At 42.4% G+C, this 17,717-nt stretch overlaps 1 protein-coding gene across 2 annotated transcripts in view; it reads right to left on the bottom strand.

Annotated features, from left to right (window-relative positions):
• PRKX (protein kinase cAMP-dependent X-linked catalytic subunit) overlaps positions 1 to 17,717 on the bottom strand; it is an 87,530-nt gene that overhangs the window by 25,879 nt on the left and 43,934 nt on the right. For both annotated transcript variants that reach the window (XM_072137862.1, XM_072137863.1), the window contains exons 2-3: positions 5,163 to 5,331; positions 1,579 to 1,842 (exon numbers count right to left, since the gene is read on the bottom strand). In XM_072137862.1, the coding sequence (XP_071993963.1) occupies positions 1,579 to 1,842; positions 5,163 to 5,331 (433 nt within the window). The remainder of the gene's footprint in view (positions 1 to 1,578; positions 1,843 to 5,162; positions 5,332 to 17,717) is intronic.

Below are 17,717 nucleotides of genomic sequence, written 5' to 3'. Positions count from 1 at the left end.
ACCAGGAACATCAAGCATGATAAACCAGGGACACTTACTCATAGTTTCATGTATCATAGTTTTCCGGCTGTCACTTTTTCAAGTTTCCTGAAGTTGGCCTTCTTAATCATTGGCATGTGATGAGTTGCCGGTTTAGTCTCACTTTTGGGACATTTTGTGGTGTGTGACTTTTTAGTCCCAAATAGTAGTTTACCAAAAGCAATTTTGGGCCTAGCATGCTCTGTTTTGGGACTTATTAGGTGCAAGAATGGGACAATTCGGAGCCCAAAAGTTTCACAAGTTGAACAAATATCTGGGCTACAAAGATAAATACGGCTCACTGCATTACGTCCTTGAGGCAGCTATCTCTGGTACGCTACTTGATTCTGCACCTAAAAAGTCTCAAACTGGGAAAAGTCTCACAAAAAGTTGCACAAAAAAAGAAAAAGAAAGCAATTGGAGTGATATATGTCCCACATAGAGTGGTAATATGCTTATATCTCTTATCTATGGCCTCCTTCCATCTAAGATCAACTTTTATAATTATACTAAGGAGCCAGAAGGGCTCACAGCTACCCCTGCTCCCACAGCACTCCCTCTCCCTTTGCCTGCTTTAATCTCACACAATTGAAGGGGGAAGTGCGCCAGCACAGTGTAACAGCCTGTGAACCTATAGCAGAGTGTGGCTCTGGTAACTACCCCAGATTCCTTCTGACTCATTAGCATAATTTTAAAATATTGATTTTAGAAGGGAGTATGCCAGCACAGACTATACACTTCATGTGACCGTTTTACTTTGATGTTATTACTTCCATGCTTCTCCATGTGATGGAAGCTGCCAGGTTAGTCACCATATACATCCTATATGTACACTGTGCAGCGGGTTTACTTGTAGGAATCTAACTAGATTTGCTGATAAATTACTGAATGAGCAAAGACAAGGTATCGTTGGATCTGTGGGACAGAGTGACTTGGACTCCGGTTTAGAGCAGACACAGGAAGAGGTTAGTCTGCAACCAATTTACCACTGGTGAGAAAGCTTTTTGTCATAAATGCAAAAGATTCCTTTGTCATTATGACTAAAATGTCATAACTTTGGAAAGAAAAGGGTGAGCAGCACAATATGGGAATAGTTCTGTTTGTTTTTAAAAGTGGGGATCACATATGACAATTTTGTAAAAACATTAGAACTTCAGAGTTACGCTTTGAGCTACAAAATAGATGTGTCCTTACGGTGTTAAACCAAACTTTTTTTTAAAATGTTTACAATTTTCTATTCATGAAAATAAAAGCAAAGGTTAATTTAAATTTATAAGATTTTCAGATTTTTCTTTCTATAGATTTCAGAGTCTCCCACTAGGACTTTGATGGCATGTACCTGACTAGGGTTATATCTCTATATAACAAGACAATCCTGCTGTCCACTTCCTTTCTTTATCTGGTATTGTTTTGCGGCAAAGCAATTTGTATGCTAACAGTATATTCCAATTATCATCAGTAAAGCCATTTTATTGGCATGAAAATATCCAAGCCTGTACTAGACCTGTGATAGGAGAGCCAAATCCCTAGCAGGGCAGGATAATGCAATGTAAATGATACCTGTCTGAAAGCTTTTTCGCAAATCCAAAATCGGTAAGTTTGATGTGACCTTCCCGATCCAGCAATATATTTTCAGGCTTCAAGTCTCTGTAAACAATTTCTTTGGAGTGCAAGTATTCTATTGCACATATAATCTCTGAAGAGTAAAAGAGTCCTGTGCTGTTGTTAAAGCGTCCCATGTTACGCAGGTAGCTAAAGAGTTCACCTCCGGGTACGTACTCCATCAGCATATATAAAAAACGATCATCATGTGAGGTCCAAAACCTGGAGTTAAAGAAACGGCAAAGGAGAAATGGTCAGCAAAAATATTCCTAAAAAAGGCAGATTTTGTGCACTAAGTCCCAAGGTAGAGGTAGATGAGACAGCCTAAAGATATAAATAATTTATCACATATAATAAGTGGCAGATACCGATTCAGGATTGTTCATTTAGTGTCCCCCATTGGAGTGTATTCTTACATGTTCCCATGGCCTGCCAGCACTGCAGTCTTGGAATAATGTCAACTTGATGGATGTCTACAGTGTAGTGAATCCGACACAAGGAATGCAAAACCTTCAGCTATAGCAGCATAAGACAGGGAGCAGCGCATCCGCGGCTGCAATCTGGCCAAGTCACGGTGCGGTCACACACAGTGGTCCTCGTTTATCAAAACTGTCAGAGCAAAACTGCTTTAGTTGCTCATGGCAACCAATCCAAGCTCCGCTCTTCTCTGTACTGCACCTCGCTCCAATAAAGAAAGTTCGTCACGTTGGTGAGTGCCACCTTGTTTTTTCTTTGGATTAGAATCCAAGCTCAAATATCATTTTATAAGGTGCTGTGGGGAAATGAAAGCAGGACTCTGATTGGTTGCTAGAAGCAACTAGAACAGTTTTGCGGCAAGATCACGACCACAAATACAGTTGTATGCATAGGGCCTAAGGAAGTTACCCCCATCCAATAGATATATGATAACAAGGTGATTGGTAAAGGTTTGACATCTTAGCCCCCTACCTACCATGAGAAACCGCACTCCAAGCAACCTGGAGATCCAGGTGCTGGTTCTCATTAATGGGGGGGAGCAGCAGGACACGCATACGTCCCGCTCAATTCAATTGTATAGGAAAGACGGAAATCGCCCAGCACAGCACTCAGCCGTCCCCGACACTCTCATAGGAACAGGATTACAGGGACAGAGTCCGGCAATTTCCAACACTCCCATAATATTGGATGGAGCAGCAGAGTGCATGCTCACCCACCCACTAGTGAGAACGGGTCCCCTTTTCTTCACATTGCTGGGTGTCCCAGCTGTAAGACCCTCACCCATCACCTTGTTGCCCCCTATTCTTTGAATATGGAATAACTTCTAAACTTGGTACAACCTGTAAACGCAGGGGAAAGGTGGGATTGAGAGTTTCAGCTAAAAATAAGGGTAAATTAAAAATTATGAAAAACTCTTCATCCAACCTGAGCAATATACTGGGTAGATTACATAAAGGGAATCTACAACCACCAAGCGTTATAATCTGCAGGCGGCATGTTGTAGAGAAATGCATTGGGATTTGCAACATATCCAAGATTTCCATGATATTCTTTATTTAATCAATATGCTAATGCCATTTTGACTTGTGACCACTGCCACTAACTATTGACAGCTTGTCGGCAGCACCAAGGTCACCTCTTCAGTTTTTGTTACGGCGGTCACATGTACATGGCAGAGTGTCACTGCTGCAGGCCAGGATACAGAATCTTGGGGAGGAGTGTGGTGGGGCGACTGCAACAACAAGGGGCTTGCAGTTCTTTCACCTAACATACAATCCTATATAATCCTAGTTACCTGAAGCCGTCCATTATATTAGTGTAAAACTGGCATGCATCAACCGTATGTTATTATAGTGATGGTAATGTGATATACCCCACTAAAATACAATGTATAACTATAGAAACCAATTAACACTGCAATATCAAATAACTCATGTATTAGCTTAACCTCTTTAATACACTATTATTTAAAAAAAAAAGTGTTTTTTTTTTCTTTCAATTTTTAAAAAAATCCTTAGTAAAAACAAAAAAAAAAAACTACTTAGAGGGTGCCGGCTGTAAGTTTCCCCCATGTACAGATGACATTGGCAGGAAAGAACATGGATTCTAAAACAAGAAGTGAATGTTATATTTTCCGGCTTTTCAGTATCCTGAACTGGATAGTGCTGTGCAGGCCGATATTATACAGTATCCAGTAATCTAGCAGATTAATCATCTCGTAAGCCTCTATGTATCCACTGCTGCTGGCAAGACAAAAGGTCAGATGTATGACACTTGTGCCACTGCCCAAAAGCTCTGCCACAAGTTGCATAACAAAGTGCTCAGTGATGAATGCAGCTTTGGCGCTGAACAAACTCATCTGCCATCATTTATTGCAATGAAATCATCACATAGAGACGCCTTTCCTGCTCTACATACTGGAGTTATGACTAATACTCAGGATGGGATGCTATCTGATTGATAATACAGGGGTTGTCCAAATAATTTATAATATATTTTGTGTTGGTTCTGAAATTCCTGTTTGGACATTGTCCGTTGTGGGTTTTTTGTTTTTGGCTAAAATATTGCTAACCCTATCCTTTGAATAAGTAATGAATATTAAAATTCAAGTTTAATATGGGTGATCCAAGAAAGACGACACTGTGCTCAATCCCTCCTAAATACAGGGAAACACTCCTGTGACTCCAGATGTGTTAAAATGCATGCTAAGGGAGTTCAAACCAAAAATATTCATTATATTCACAAGGCTCAAAGTTACAGAGCTAAATTCAGTATATTGTCACCTGCAGAATGAGGCTTTCGGCTATACAGGGCAAAAATAGCCCTTTAAAGGGACACAATCACCAGATTATACCCCATTAAATTACTAACACCCACAGGTAGAGTAAGAAATCTTCCCCTTTTACTTCTATAAACTCACTGAGAAGAGTCACCTTTAGAGGCAGACGGCGGAGTGTCATTTCACCCCAATCTTTGGTTGTATAACAGCTAGAAACATGTGTTTGGTATCATATTAAAAGATAAAAGTCTCATCATTCAGATAACATTATGTTTGTGGCTCTGTGAGCTTAGATATATTGGCAGTTAAAACATAGATAGAAACGCGAGCTGCTGATAAATACATAGGCGGAATAGGATATTTAACGATCTGTATCTCCAGTTCTGTTGCTTACTGCACCACAAGCCTCTTGCGATCTGAAAGACGAGATTTTTTTCTTTAATATAACACCAAAAGTGGTTCTGGTTACTAAAGAAAGGAAATGGGGGCATGAGAAGTGACAATCCCCCTAGAGTCTGTAAAACACACTCATCTCAGGCAATAAATGATCATTCTCTGCTCATTTGCATATGAAGTTGGAAGTTATTTTTCATATGTAAACATATGTGTTTGACCCCTTCATCTAAAAGTGTTACAGCGGCTAATGCCATTGCATCAAAAACAAGTGTTTCTTTTCCTGATGTGGTTTGGATTGCACCATGTGAATGCACCCTATGTTGTCCCTTTAGCTCACGGATGTACCAGAGTGACACTGTACATAGAACAAGACTTGAGAGGTGTTACTTACAGTCTGACTAAAAACGGATGATTCACTTCTTTCAAGACAGATTTCTCGTTGTGTACGTGCTGCTCTTGTTTTAGGCGAATTACATCAGGAATGCTCATGACTTTTAGTGCAAAATAGTGCTTTGCCGTTTTCTCTTTCACTAAATGGACCCTCCCAAATGTTCCAGTTCCTAAAAACACAGTGAAAAAAAGGGCATTACTTCATAAGTTCTGTAACACGTAAACAAGTTGTTAAATTTTTACCTTCTATGATCTTAGTTATACATTATTATTCAAAGTAGCAGGTAATGAAAAAAAGGGAGCGCTGATATGGTTACCAAAATCACCTCAAAGGGAAGCAATCAGCAGAAAATGAAAAAAGAGCAAGATGAAAATAGTTGTATAAAGTATCAAGAATAGAAAGTTTGGCACTGAAGTCAAGCTCTCCCAGTCTTACAAAGTTCCCTTTGCTCTAATTGACAGTTTTGCATCCAGGTATATAATAAATAGCTCTCTAAAAGTCAGCGAGGTCAGTTACAGTTGAGGGACATTTTTAGGTCAGGAGAGCTTGACTTTAGCAATGAGTTTTCCACCTCCGTGACTTTATAAACCAATTTAAATCTCACTATAAGTTGATTTTCTGGATGATGCCACCATAAACGCTCAAGAAAGAAACCTGATCTGGAAGGGGTTAAATCACTTAACAACAAACTGATAGTGGTTTATTACTGTAGATCAATTACTTCTGACAGGTTCCCTTTAAAATCACAATCATTTTTTCAGACTCAAGGATAAAAACAACTAAAATAAAATGGATGCTCCCACCAGATTTAGTCTCTTTGCTTTACCAGTAATGACAGGGGTATTACTCAGCTTGATCCGAACATGTCCCGAGAAGAAATACATCTGTTCTAGTTATTCTGTAGTGACATTACAGTAAATAGATGTTCAGTACTGGTGAGGAATAAAATTGGGCATGTTTGGAGAATACATGAAAGCAATCTATTCACTGCAGACGTGTTACTTTGTATCTTCCCCACACATTTCAGAGAGGACTCCGAGGTCAGGCTAACCAGAAGCACTCCCTGGGGGGGAGACACATTTTGATGTGATGTTAGACTATTAATAGAAAAATGTATGGCTATATTTACAAGAGCTGTCAGTAACCCTTAAAGTCACCACTGAAGAAAATGTGCCACTTCTCTCTACTACAGATAATTATTGCAAGAGGACTTAGTTTCACATTCTTACAGAATAATAAGTCTAATATTTCAGGGTTTTTTAGATTTATGTAATTAAATCTTCAATTGCACAATTAGAAACTTTGCAGTGTTTAATTTGACGTGCTTCAGTTCCTCTGCTTGCTGTCAGATAGAAATATTCTTGACTTTTCTTGAGGTAACCTTTGCCGTACTTGGTCATACTGTAGAAATATATAGCAGGATGGTTCTCTGTTCTAGTCTAAAACAATACTGATAACGTATCCCTTTAATTGAATGGATATGCTTTGGATTGGATCACAGCCAATTGGATATTGTTAACCTATCCCCTAATTTAATGGAATGCTTAGTGGTGGACTACCACTGGAGGTAGTGTAAAGAAGTTCTCCGACATATCTGGTAGTCCAAGGTAGTGCATGTAGGTCCACAATTGAATCAATTTGGGGGTACGAGAAACCTTGTCTTTCTGTTTGTTGGGTTGCAAGCATTTGGACCCCCTCCAGTCAGCATGGTATAGCAACTAATTACAGGAATTACATCCAAATAAAGGATCACTCCCCATTGACCATGGTTTCAGAATTTCTGAATTATAGGAGTCCAGTGGGACAGCCATAAATTATGGATTGGAACTACCCTATGGACTCTAGACCATAATAAGCAGAGATAAGAATGACTCAATTACAGGTTGTACCAAATCTTCGCCCACAGACTTAAATATCAATCTGCTCAGCCCCTCCTGCTCAGTAGCATGCAGCCCGGACAAAGTCCTCTTTTTGGTAAAGAAGTAAAAAAATAAACACTCAATTACGAGAAGCTTGGCTTTTCTGAACCCAGTGAAGATCATCTGTAACATTTCCCTTACATCTGAATCTAAGTGTCGGCACCAACACAATAAGTAGAGTATAACAGGGGCCGGAATAAGTGCTAGTGCAGTGGCAGGGAATGGAGGGCAGCTTCACCCAGGGTTTCCTATGGCAATGGCAAAATCAAAGGAAGTGAACTGTAGCAGGGATCATAAACTGTGCTACTGAAGTGGCAGAGAATATCAAGCAGCTTCCCCATGATTTGCCTGCAATGTTGGCAAAAACACAGAGCAAACATTAATGGGGACCCGAAGTGGAGCTAGTGGAGTGGCAGGGAACAGGGGAGCAGCTCCCCTTAGTGTCTCCTGTGGTGTAGGCAGAAACAAGAGAAAAGAACCGTAGTGGGGAACAGAAGTGGAGCATGTGGAGTGACAGGAAATGGGAAGCAGCTCCCCTTAGTGTTTCCTGTGGTGTAGGCAGAAACACAAGAAAAGAACCGTAGTGGGAAACAGGAGTGGTGCTAGTGGAGTGTCAGGGAATGGGGAGCAGCATCCCCTGGTGTTTCCTGTGGTGTAGGCATAAAGAAGAGAAAAGAACCGTAGTGAGAACAGAAGTGGAGGGAACGGAAGCAGTGGGGCAAAGAATGGGTAGCTGTAGGTACTGTTTTCTTGTGTTACCTTTTTCTGGCAGACCCTTTTTCAGAATAATTTTTCAGCACCAGAAAATCCCTATTTAAATAATAAAGAGAGTTTTACACTCAACATCTAACCTGTATGTCCAAGAAGAACATAAGACGGAGACATTGTTATTGGATATTGTAATATTCTAATTCAGCATCAAACAGGCTGCATTACAAGTACACTAAGACTTGCTGGGTCTGTAGCGCACTACTACTAGTCTGGTTGACTACTAGAAAATCAAGTTGGATAAGTTCAATATTAACCATGTAAACCCAAGGTCATTGCTTGTGTTATGACTCATTGGGTTATGACTATAGGACCCAGAAAAACAAATACATAGAAATAACCACACCATATACCGCACTGCTTCTCTGCACAGTATACGGTATCATTCCATTCACAGGCTATTCATTTCTATTCAAATCTGCCGTAAATTTTTGACATGTTTGACTTTCTGAAAAAATAAACTATGCAAACTCGTAAACCAATGTCAGCTTTGCTATATAAACTGACTTCCAACATCATTTTACTTCAGCGAAATGGTATTTGCATTCAGATCACCTTTAAGACCTCAAAGAAAATAAATCTGAAGACAACCGCAATAGATTCACCTGCTTGTTAGTGGAGATAAATATAGCTCCCTACCCTGTCCAAGCTTTCAACACCCTGAAGAAGCAACACCAAGGAACTGAGTGAGAAAATGGAAGAGTCTTCAATGTCAAGTGCAAAATAACAATCACATGAATACAAGCCTCTTCTGACAGGTATAATAGGAGCGGCACCCTCTGAACATTGCAGGATTGTAATGTTACGGTATGGATGAGCTGGTATCTGAGGTGTCATTACCACTGTCAGCGCACATCGACGCATCTAATTGTCCGAATATACACACACAATTTCTGACTAAGTGGTAAAGACTGTCAAATCTTTGACAAAACAGATAAGAGGCAATATAATGTACCATAATATTATATATATATATTCAATAAGATGAGGCCCCAAATTTTACAACAAAAATTGGGAAAGCTTACTTCCTCAAGTAAAAGTCTAGAGCGAGAAATGCAGCTGCCATATTTTAATAAAATGTCCAGTAGCAAGTAAGTCATCTGAACTATACGGAAAATCATAGACATTGATCCTCAACTGGGGAAAGGGAGGGTAAAGAGTGGGGTGAGGGATTGTTTTTCGTTTGCCTTTTGTTTTGTATTGGATTTAAACCAAATATCTGATACCAGAATATCTGATTAAAAAAAAAATGTCCAGTAGCCTCCCCTCATTAATAAAATGTTCTGCAGAGCCCTCTCATTAGTAAAATATCCAGCAGAGCCCCTCTTAAAAATAAAAACTATCCACAAAGGTAATTTCACACCCTCAGTAGCCATTTCAGGCCCGCCTACCCCCTTGTCGCCTGATGGTAGATTTCCTTTAATGAGCGTTTTCATCAGTTATGGAGGCACTCATTGCAGACTGCCACTCACAGCTTCACAGGTCAAATTTGGCCTGTTGGGGTAGATTGTCCATTCTCGCTTTCAGTAGAAAGGAATGCAGCTGCACTTTATGTACATGCTAAGTAGTAAAGCTCCTCTGCTATAGATTAGAAGAATAAGGCAACAGGAATGAATGACAGCATTTATCTCAGCACTGCTAGAGTGACAAAGTCGGCCACCATTCAGGTGGATCTGGAATTGGAGTTACTTGCACATGTGGCACCGTACAGTACACGGGGAAAAGATAAAGTATTCTCTATATTTCCCCGTGTTTGTGTTCATGCTGCCCGTTTTCCTATGGGGAGTGGTGAGCAGCGCTCATCCCTCCTCCTCACCAGTGTGCCGATGTGTGCCAGGGCTATCGCCAGGCGAGTACACGTTAATGTGAATGCAGCCTACTCTGATTTTAAATGGAGTCTCCCAGCATTTATGACCATTCAAAGATACATACAGTGTAAGTTAGTGGTCATCATGGGAGGAAACGTTGCTGGACACCAAAAGCCAAAATATCAGGGTTCACGCGAAAAACATAGCCAAGTAGGAGATATCAACATGGCCTTAGTCTCTATAATATCAAACGTGGTGCTCATCTGCAGAGTAAGTCTATATAGCGTGAAGGAAGAATGAGCAGCGGCACTCACCAATCCGATAAAACGCAGGTACTTTATTAAGTTTGTGTGGTTCGTGCGGGGAGGACGCTGTAACACGGCAGGCAACGGGCCATTTCACACAAGGTGCGCTTTCTCAAACCTCTGACGCCACCCATCCTGGACGGTCGGATAGAAGGCTTCCAGGATGGGTGTCACCATAGTAACCACAATGTGAATGTGTCAGCGTTCTTCATAATCTTCAGGAGTGCAGACATTTGTATGGTTGTTCGTAGCAACAGGACCAAGAAATATGAATTCATTTTCCAGGATTGTAGCTGGACTAGGAGCATTGATGATATTTCCTCAAACTGGTGTGTTCTTTCACGTTTTTGATGTATCCAGACAATACCTAACAGCATCTGCATCTTTGCATCGTCAAATCTGGTGGTAGACTCCATTTTAAAAAAAAAGTTTTGTGCCGTATGCTGCTTTCCTTTAAAGCCACACCCACTTTATTATGCCACACCTTTTAACTAATGGCAAAAGTGTCTAAAAACCTTAAGAAAATTAAGGCAGATTTGGGCTGTGTTACAACTTTCATGAGAATGTTCTACAACTTCTAGAACTTTCAGCCAATATAGGCGGTGATTTATTGGGTTGCTTTCTAGAATGACCGATACGCATTAGGCCTATACAGATTAACCCAGCCTAACATAAACTCCGGGATGAAGCATAGTAAACATATAGTAAGTGGCGACAGTCTATGGTAAAGTGCTGCTACTTAGGTTGTTTAAAGGTCAACTGTGAATATAATACTTTGTTTGAAAAAACTACTAAGGAAACTTAATCTGGCTTCTTAAGATTGTTGACTATATTCTACGGTAGTATTGTTCTTCTCCAATAGGCAGGACCACATGTGATGCATATAGATCTAGTCATTCTAGACATTTTGTTAATGAAGACTATTTTACCACCTGTCCTCGAAGAAATGTAATACAGCACTCTTGATCGGACCAGAAAGTAACTGATGTTGCAGAAGAAGAACCTGTTGCATACGTCTCTATCATAATCCAGAATATTTGTTTATTGAAATAGTGTACATGAGGAGTGCAGTCAACTTAACCAAAAGAGGAAAGAAGCCACCCCAGATCATTCGTATCCTAGGATCTTTATTTTAGGATCAGCTACCGTTGATGTTATACTGTTAGGCTACCTTCACGCAAAGAGGAAAACAAAACATGTGCAGGCTGGATTCTACAACTAGCACACATCCTCATTCGTTTCTATAGGCTCATGCAGAAGATTTCAGTTGTCTGCCCGAGAGACACAAAAGATAGGGCAGGTCCTATTCCTGCTTGTTTCTGTGACCAGGGCAGACATTTTCAATTGTCATTGGCATGTGCCCACCCTATCGGTCCCACATACCTGCACACAACGTGCGCTGTAGCTTATAATGATGGTGGTGTCTGTACACTGATGATTTTGTAGGATTATATAGTGAGAAGGATATATCAGGTCCCTCAGCAGGCAGAGAAGATACTGGCTCTAGCTGCCCATATGTTGAAGTGGCATAGATCTTAGCTCCTCCAATGTTTGGAATGTGTTCTTCAGATTCAGCCAGACCCAAAGAGTGAATGCTTGGCTGCCACTCATTTGAAAGGGAGCAAGGAATTCAAGAACCAAATATTACAGATTGGCTAGGTCCCACACAACCACCATTGAGCATCATAAATGTTTTTAAATAGACCCTTAAAATGTGAACAATTTAATATCTTACTTATCATCCATTGTCCCATTTAACCCCCCCCCAACCCATCCTCAGAAACTGGCTTAGAGGAAACTGTTCAGCAGAATCTGATAAAATACAGACGGTCCCCTACGTAAGGACACCCGACTTACAGACAACCCATAGTTACAGACAGACCCCTCTGACCTCTGATGAAGCTTTCTGAATGCTTTACTATAGTCCCAGATTGCAATGATCAGCTTTAAGGTGTCCTTAATGAAGCTTTATGGATAATCCAAATATACAGTTTCGACTTACATACAAATTCAACTTAAGAACAAACCTCCGGACCCCATCTTGTACGTAACCCAGGGACTGCCTGTACTACCAGTAACGTATCAGGCAGATAAATCCCAATTCAAAGTTGATTTTCTGGGTAAAACCACCATGTTAGACCACAAAAGGAATATAATCTGAAACTTTTTAGTCTGGTCAATGGTCATGTGATGTTCGAATCACAGAGTAATCAGAGCTGTGTGTTATAACAAGGCATGCACCTGTGTGACATCACATGACCACAGGAAGTAAGCAATGAAGCTTCCTGTACAATATAAGCAAGCAGAGATTTAGAAAACCAAGAGGAATTGAAACAGAAAGTATATTGGAAAATTGTACAACATTTCATTACAAAAACCATATCAATTATTTGCTATAAATAGACAACCCATTTAATCCCTTAGCACTGAGATTCTTTACTTTTATATCGCAAGTTTCAATTCAAATGACCAAATAATGTTTTTGGTGTTGATTTCCTATTTTCCAGCACATTTCTTCATACATTAGTGAAGGCCCTTCAGGAATGTACCATTTATACATCATCAATGTATACGTAAAAGACATTTAATGATTATAAACTTTTAACAGAGGTCAGGAGTGAATGTCTCCTAAGTGTGCACTAACATTTCAGTTACTGCAGTTTTCATTTCAGACCAGTGACCTCTGGATGTCATTTGTTACCAGAGAAACACAACGCCTCCTCTGCATTCCTGCTTCTCCTTTCCAATCCTCAAAGATAGAAGAATTTTTTTCTTGTAGAGAATGTTTTTACTTTATCTGTATTTGTACAAACCCCATGTTGGAATTCTAACAATATTTGCAGTACCGGCTCCAACTTTTCGTACCGATAGCTGTCAAGTACACTTGGAAAAGTCATTTAGAAAAGCCCACATATTTACATAAATTGAGTTTCGAACATTTTTTTTAAAATACCCTATAGCAGGGAACCCAATAAAACATACAACAAAAGAGGACTCACTTTTAAGAGATCCCTTAGTTCTAGGTCAGACCAAAAGTGATGACAACTAGTTAGGAGAACCTGCTGGTCATGTACATGAAACTACTGGGGTTAGTGGCTTACTAAGTGGTCAAGCTAATTGGGACATCTTGACTGACTGTTTAATGTGGACAAGAAACTCTGAAACCAGACTTGGGCATCTTGCACACGTTAAATGACAAAATAAAGGACTTGTCACATTTAATGAATAGCGGCCGCCAAGCTCTGTCACGGTGAGTTAGACACACTGGGGCACATTTACTTACCTGTCCGAGGACTTCACCCAAAGTGCATTGTTCCAATGATAAAGCACTGTGCCACGATTCACTAAGATTGTGCGCCCGATATCCTGAAGGTGTCACTTCCCCGCTCATGTCCGACATAGTTCACCTTCTTCTTCCTGGTGCATGTAAATGCATTGTCTTGCAAAACAATTTGAATCTTAAACTCCGCGCTCAGTCACAATCAGTCGGATTGTCCGACGGCCAGCCCACCCTCGATTTCTGTCGCATGTAAGCCAGCGCAGAAATCACCTGCGACACAATCCCCAGTTAAATACCTGTCACAAGGCCGCAAATCCCGAAACCTTGAACAGTTAGACGAAAGTGCGATCCGCGGACCCTTGGTAGATAAGCCCCAGTGTTCTCACTGCACCGAGACCAGGTGCGATTGTCTTCTATAGGGGCCGTGATCTGGACCACGGGTTTTACCGATGGGTATCTGCTGCAATATGCAACAAATTCCACACATGGAATTTGTACATAATCCGCAAATTGTGAAGATACATAGGTCTGACAGGAAAGGCTAGACTAGGATTTACTATTGTGGGCCTATTGTTGGTATAGTAGACTAACAAAAGTTGATCTAAGGGGGGATGATGTTTACAGGCATCCCATCAGCTGTTTGGTGGGCCTGCCCAAATGATCAACGAAAGTCTAACTATTTTAAGGTCAGATAAAATATGTTACAGTTAGAGATGAGCGAACACTAAAATGCTCGGGTACTCGTTATTCGAGACGAACTTTTCCCGATGCTCGAGTGCTCGTCTCGAATAACGAACCCCATTGAAGTCAATGGGAGACTCGAGCATTTTTCAAGGGGACCAAGGCTCTGCACAGGGAAGCTTGGCCAAACACCTGGGAACCTCAGAAAAGGATGGAAACACCACGGAAATGGACAGGAAACAGCAGGGGCAGCATGCATGGATGCCTCTGAGGCTGCATAATCGCACCATTATGCCAAAATTATGGGCAACAGCATGGCCATGACAGAGTGACAGAATGAAGCTAGATAGCATCTAAAACATCCAATAATTGACCCTGACACTATAGGGGACGGCATGCAGAGGCAGCGGCAGCAGGCTAGAGAGTGTCATGGCGACATACCCTAAATGGACTCAGGCTTCAAACCAATGGGTGGCAGAGAGGAACCAAAGGAGGTGAGCAAGAAGCGCTCAAATAATATCGGTACATGATAAAAGTTTGCCAGTATATTTTGTGGATTACACAGCAGGGTGGCGACAAAGTTAACATGGAAGCCATGAAAACAACCCAAAATTCTGCCTGACACAGCTCGTTTGATAAGGGGACCATGTATGGAGGCAGTGAACTAGTAGTAGATTAAAGGTGCTGCAGTTAAAACTATGTTAGTTGGATCTTGGCATGGAGCTGGCGCTCCGCTGCCAGGCGAGCTTTCGCCAATCCAAGCCCCTGTCTATAGGCTACTCCCCAAACAGCACTTCTAAGAACCTTTTGTATAAGATCAAGTGTAGTAGCGTTCTTATAAGTTTAGGATATGGCGGGTGAGGGGAATGTAAACAGATGCGCAAGAAGCGCTGAAATAATATCCCTAAATGGTAAAAGTTTGCAAGTATATTTTGGGGATTACACAGCAGGGTGGCGACAAAGTTAACAACTTTGATGTGGAATGCCCTGTAATAGCTCTTGGGCGGTGTGCCTTTTATCGCCTAGGCTCAGCAGTTTCAGCACCGCCTGCTGTCGCTTAGCGACGGCACTGCTGCTGTGCCTAGAGCTACCGACTGATGGCGCCATGCCCACGGATGGTAATTCGGAGGAGGAGGAGGTGGAGGAGGGGTGGGAGGAGGTATAGTAGGCCTTTGAGACCTGGACCGAGGTAGGCCCCGCAATTCTCTGCGTCGGCAGTATATGACCAGCCCCAGGGTCAGACTCGGTCCCAGCCTGCACCAAGTTAAGTGTAGTAGCGTTCTTATAAGTTTGGGATATGGCGGGTGAGGGGAATGTAAACAGATGCGCAAGAAGCGCATGATGCGCATGGAGCTGGCGTTCCGCTGCCAGGCGAGCTTTCGCCAATCCAAGCCCCTGTCTCTAGGCTACTCCCCAAACAGCACTTCTAAGAACCTTTTGTATAAGATCAAGTGTAGTAGCGTTCTTATAAGTTTAGGATATGCCGGGTGAGGGGAATGTAAACAGATGCGCAAGAAGCGCTGAAATAATATCCCTAAATGGTAAAAGTTTGCCAGTATATTTTGTGGATAACACAGCAGGGTGGCGACAAAGTTAACAACTTTGATGTGGAATCCATGAAAACAACCCAAATTTCTGCCTGACACACCTCGTTTGATAAAGGGACGATGTATGGAGGCAGCTATATGGACGACTTTTGGAGGTAGCAATGGAGACAACGTGTGGAGGCTGCTATGGAGACAATTTAATTTGGATAGTGCCTGTATGTGGCAGTCCCAAACATTTTTCAAACCAGAGGAGCAGGTAGGTGGCCCTCCAGTAAAATGGGATAGATTGAGTGCCTGTATGTGGCAGTCCCAAAAATGTTTCAAACCAGAGGAGCAGGTAGGTGGCCCTCCAGTAAAATGGAATAGATTGAGTGCCTGTATGTGGCAGTCCCAAAAATTGTTCAAACCAGAGGAGCAGGTAGGTGGCCCTGCAGTAAAATGGAATAGATTGAGTGCCTGTATGTGGCAGTCCCAAAAATGTTTCAAACCAGAGGAGCAGGTAGGTGGCCCTCCAGTAAAATGGAATAGATTGAGTGCCTGTATGTGGCAGTCCCAAAAATTGTTCAAACCAGAGGAGCAGGTAGGTGGCCCTGCAGTAAAATGGAATAGATTGAGTGCCTGTATGTGGCAGTCCCAAAAATTTTTTAAAACAGAGGACCGGGTAGGTGGCCCTCCAGAAAAATGGAATAGATTGAGTGCCTGTATGTGGCACTCACAAAAATTGTTTCAAACAGAGGACCGGGTAGGTGGCCCTCCAGAAAAATTAAATGCATGAAGTACTATAGCAAGAGCCAGTGGGCCCTGTCAAAAAATAGCCATTTTCCTCTGCTTTACTGTACAAAGAGGAGGAGAAGGAGGAAAATGAGGAGGAGGAGGAGGAGTGGATCAATTATTCAGGTTGAGCTTCCTTCACCTGGTGGAGATTGGAAATTCTGAGAAATCCAGCCTTTATTCATTTTAATAAGCGTCAGCCTGTCAGCGCTGTCAGTCGACAGGCGTGTACGCTTATCGGTGATGATGCCACCAGCTGCACTGAAAACCCGCTCGGACAAGACGCTAGCGGCAGGGCAGGCAAGAACCTCCAAGGCGTACAGCGCCAGTTCGTGCCACATGTCCAGCTTTGAAACCCAGTAGTTGTAGGGAGCTGTGTGATCATTTAGGACGATGGTATGGTCAGCTACGTACTCCCTCACCATCTTTCTGTAAAGATCAGCCCTACTCTGCCGAGACTGGGGACAGGTGACAGTGTCTTGCTGGGGTGACATAAAGCTGGCAAAAGCCTTGTAAAGCGTACCCTTGCCAGTGCTGGACAAGCTGCCTGCTCGCCTACTCTCCCTCGCTACTTGTCCCGCAGAACTACGCACTCTGCCGCTAGCGCTGTCAGAAGGGAAATACTGTTTCAGCTTGTGCACCAGGGCCTGCTGGTATTCATGCATTCTCACACTCCTTTCCTCTCCAGGGATGAGAGTGGGAAGATTTTGCTTGTACCGTGGGTCCAGGAGAGTGAACACCCAGTAATCGGTGCTGGAATAAATTCTTTGAACGCGAGGGTCACGGGATAGGCAGCCTAGCATGAAATCTGCCATATGCGCCAGAGTACCAACGCGTAAGAATTCACTCCCCTCACTGGCCTGACTGTCCATTTCCTCCTTCTCCAACTCCTCTAACTCCTCTTCTTCTGCCCATACACGCTGAACAGTGAAGGACTCAACAATGGTCCCCTCTTGTGTCTCGCCAACATTCTCCTCCTCTTCCTCCTCATTCTCCTCCACCTCCACCTCCTCCGATATGCGCTGAGAAACAGACCTCAGGGTGCTTTGGCTATCAACAAGGGAATATTCTTCCCCCGTCTCTTGTGACGAGCGCAAAGCTTCCGACTTCATGCTGACCAGAGAGTTTTTCAACAGGCCAAGCAGCGGGATGGTGAGGCTGATGATGGCGGCATCGCCACTGACCATCTGTGTTGACTGCTCAAAGTTACTCAGCACCTGACAGATATCAGACATCCACGTCCACTCCTCATTGTAGACTTGAGGAAGCTGACTGACCTGACTACCAGTTCTGGTGGAAGTTGACATCTGGCAGTCTACAATCGCTCTGCGCTGCTGGTAAACTCTGGATAACATGGTCAGTGTTGAATTCCACCTCGTGGGCACGTCGCACAACAGTCGGTGAGCGGGCAGTTGGAGGCGGCGCTGCGCTGCCCTGAGAGTGGCAGCATCTGGGCTGGACTTCCTGAAATGCGCA

This window comes from Engystomops pustulosus, chromosome 2, assembly GCF_040894005.1.
Source record: "Engystomops pustulosus chromosome 2, aEngPut4.maternal, whole genome shotgun sequence".
In the NCBI taxonomy this organism is placed as follows: Eukaryota; Metazoa; Chordata; class Amphibia; order Anura; family Leptodactylidae; genus Engystomops; species Engystomops pustulosus.
This window is presented reverse-complemented; position numbering and strand designations above follow the sequence as displayed.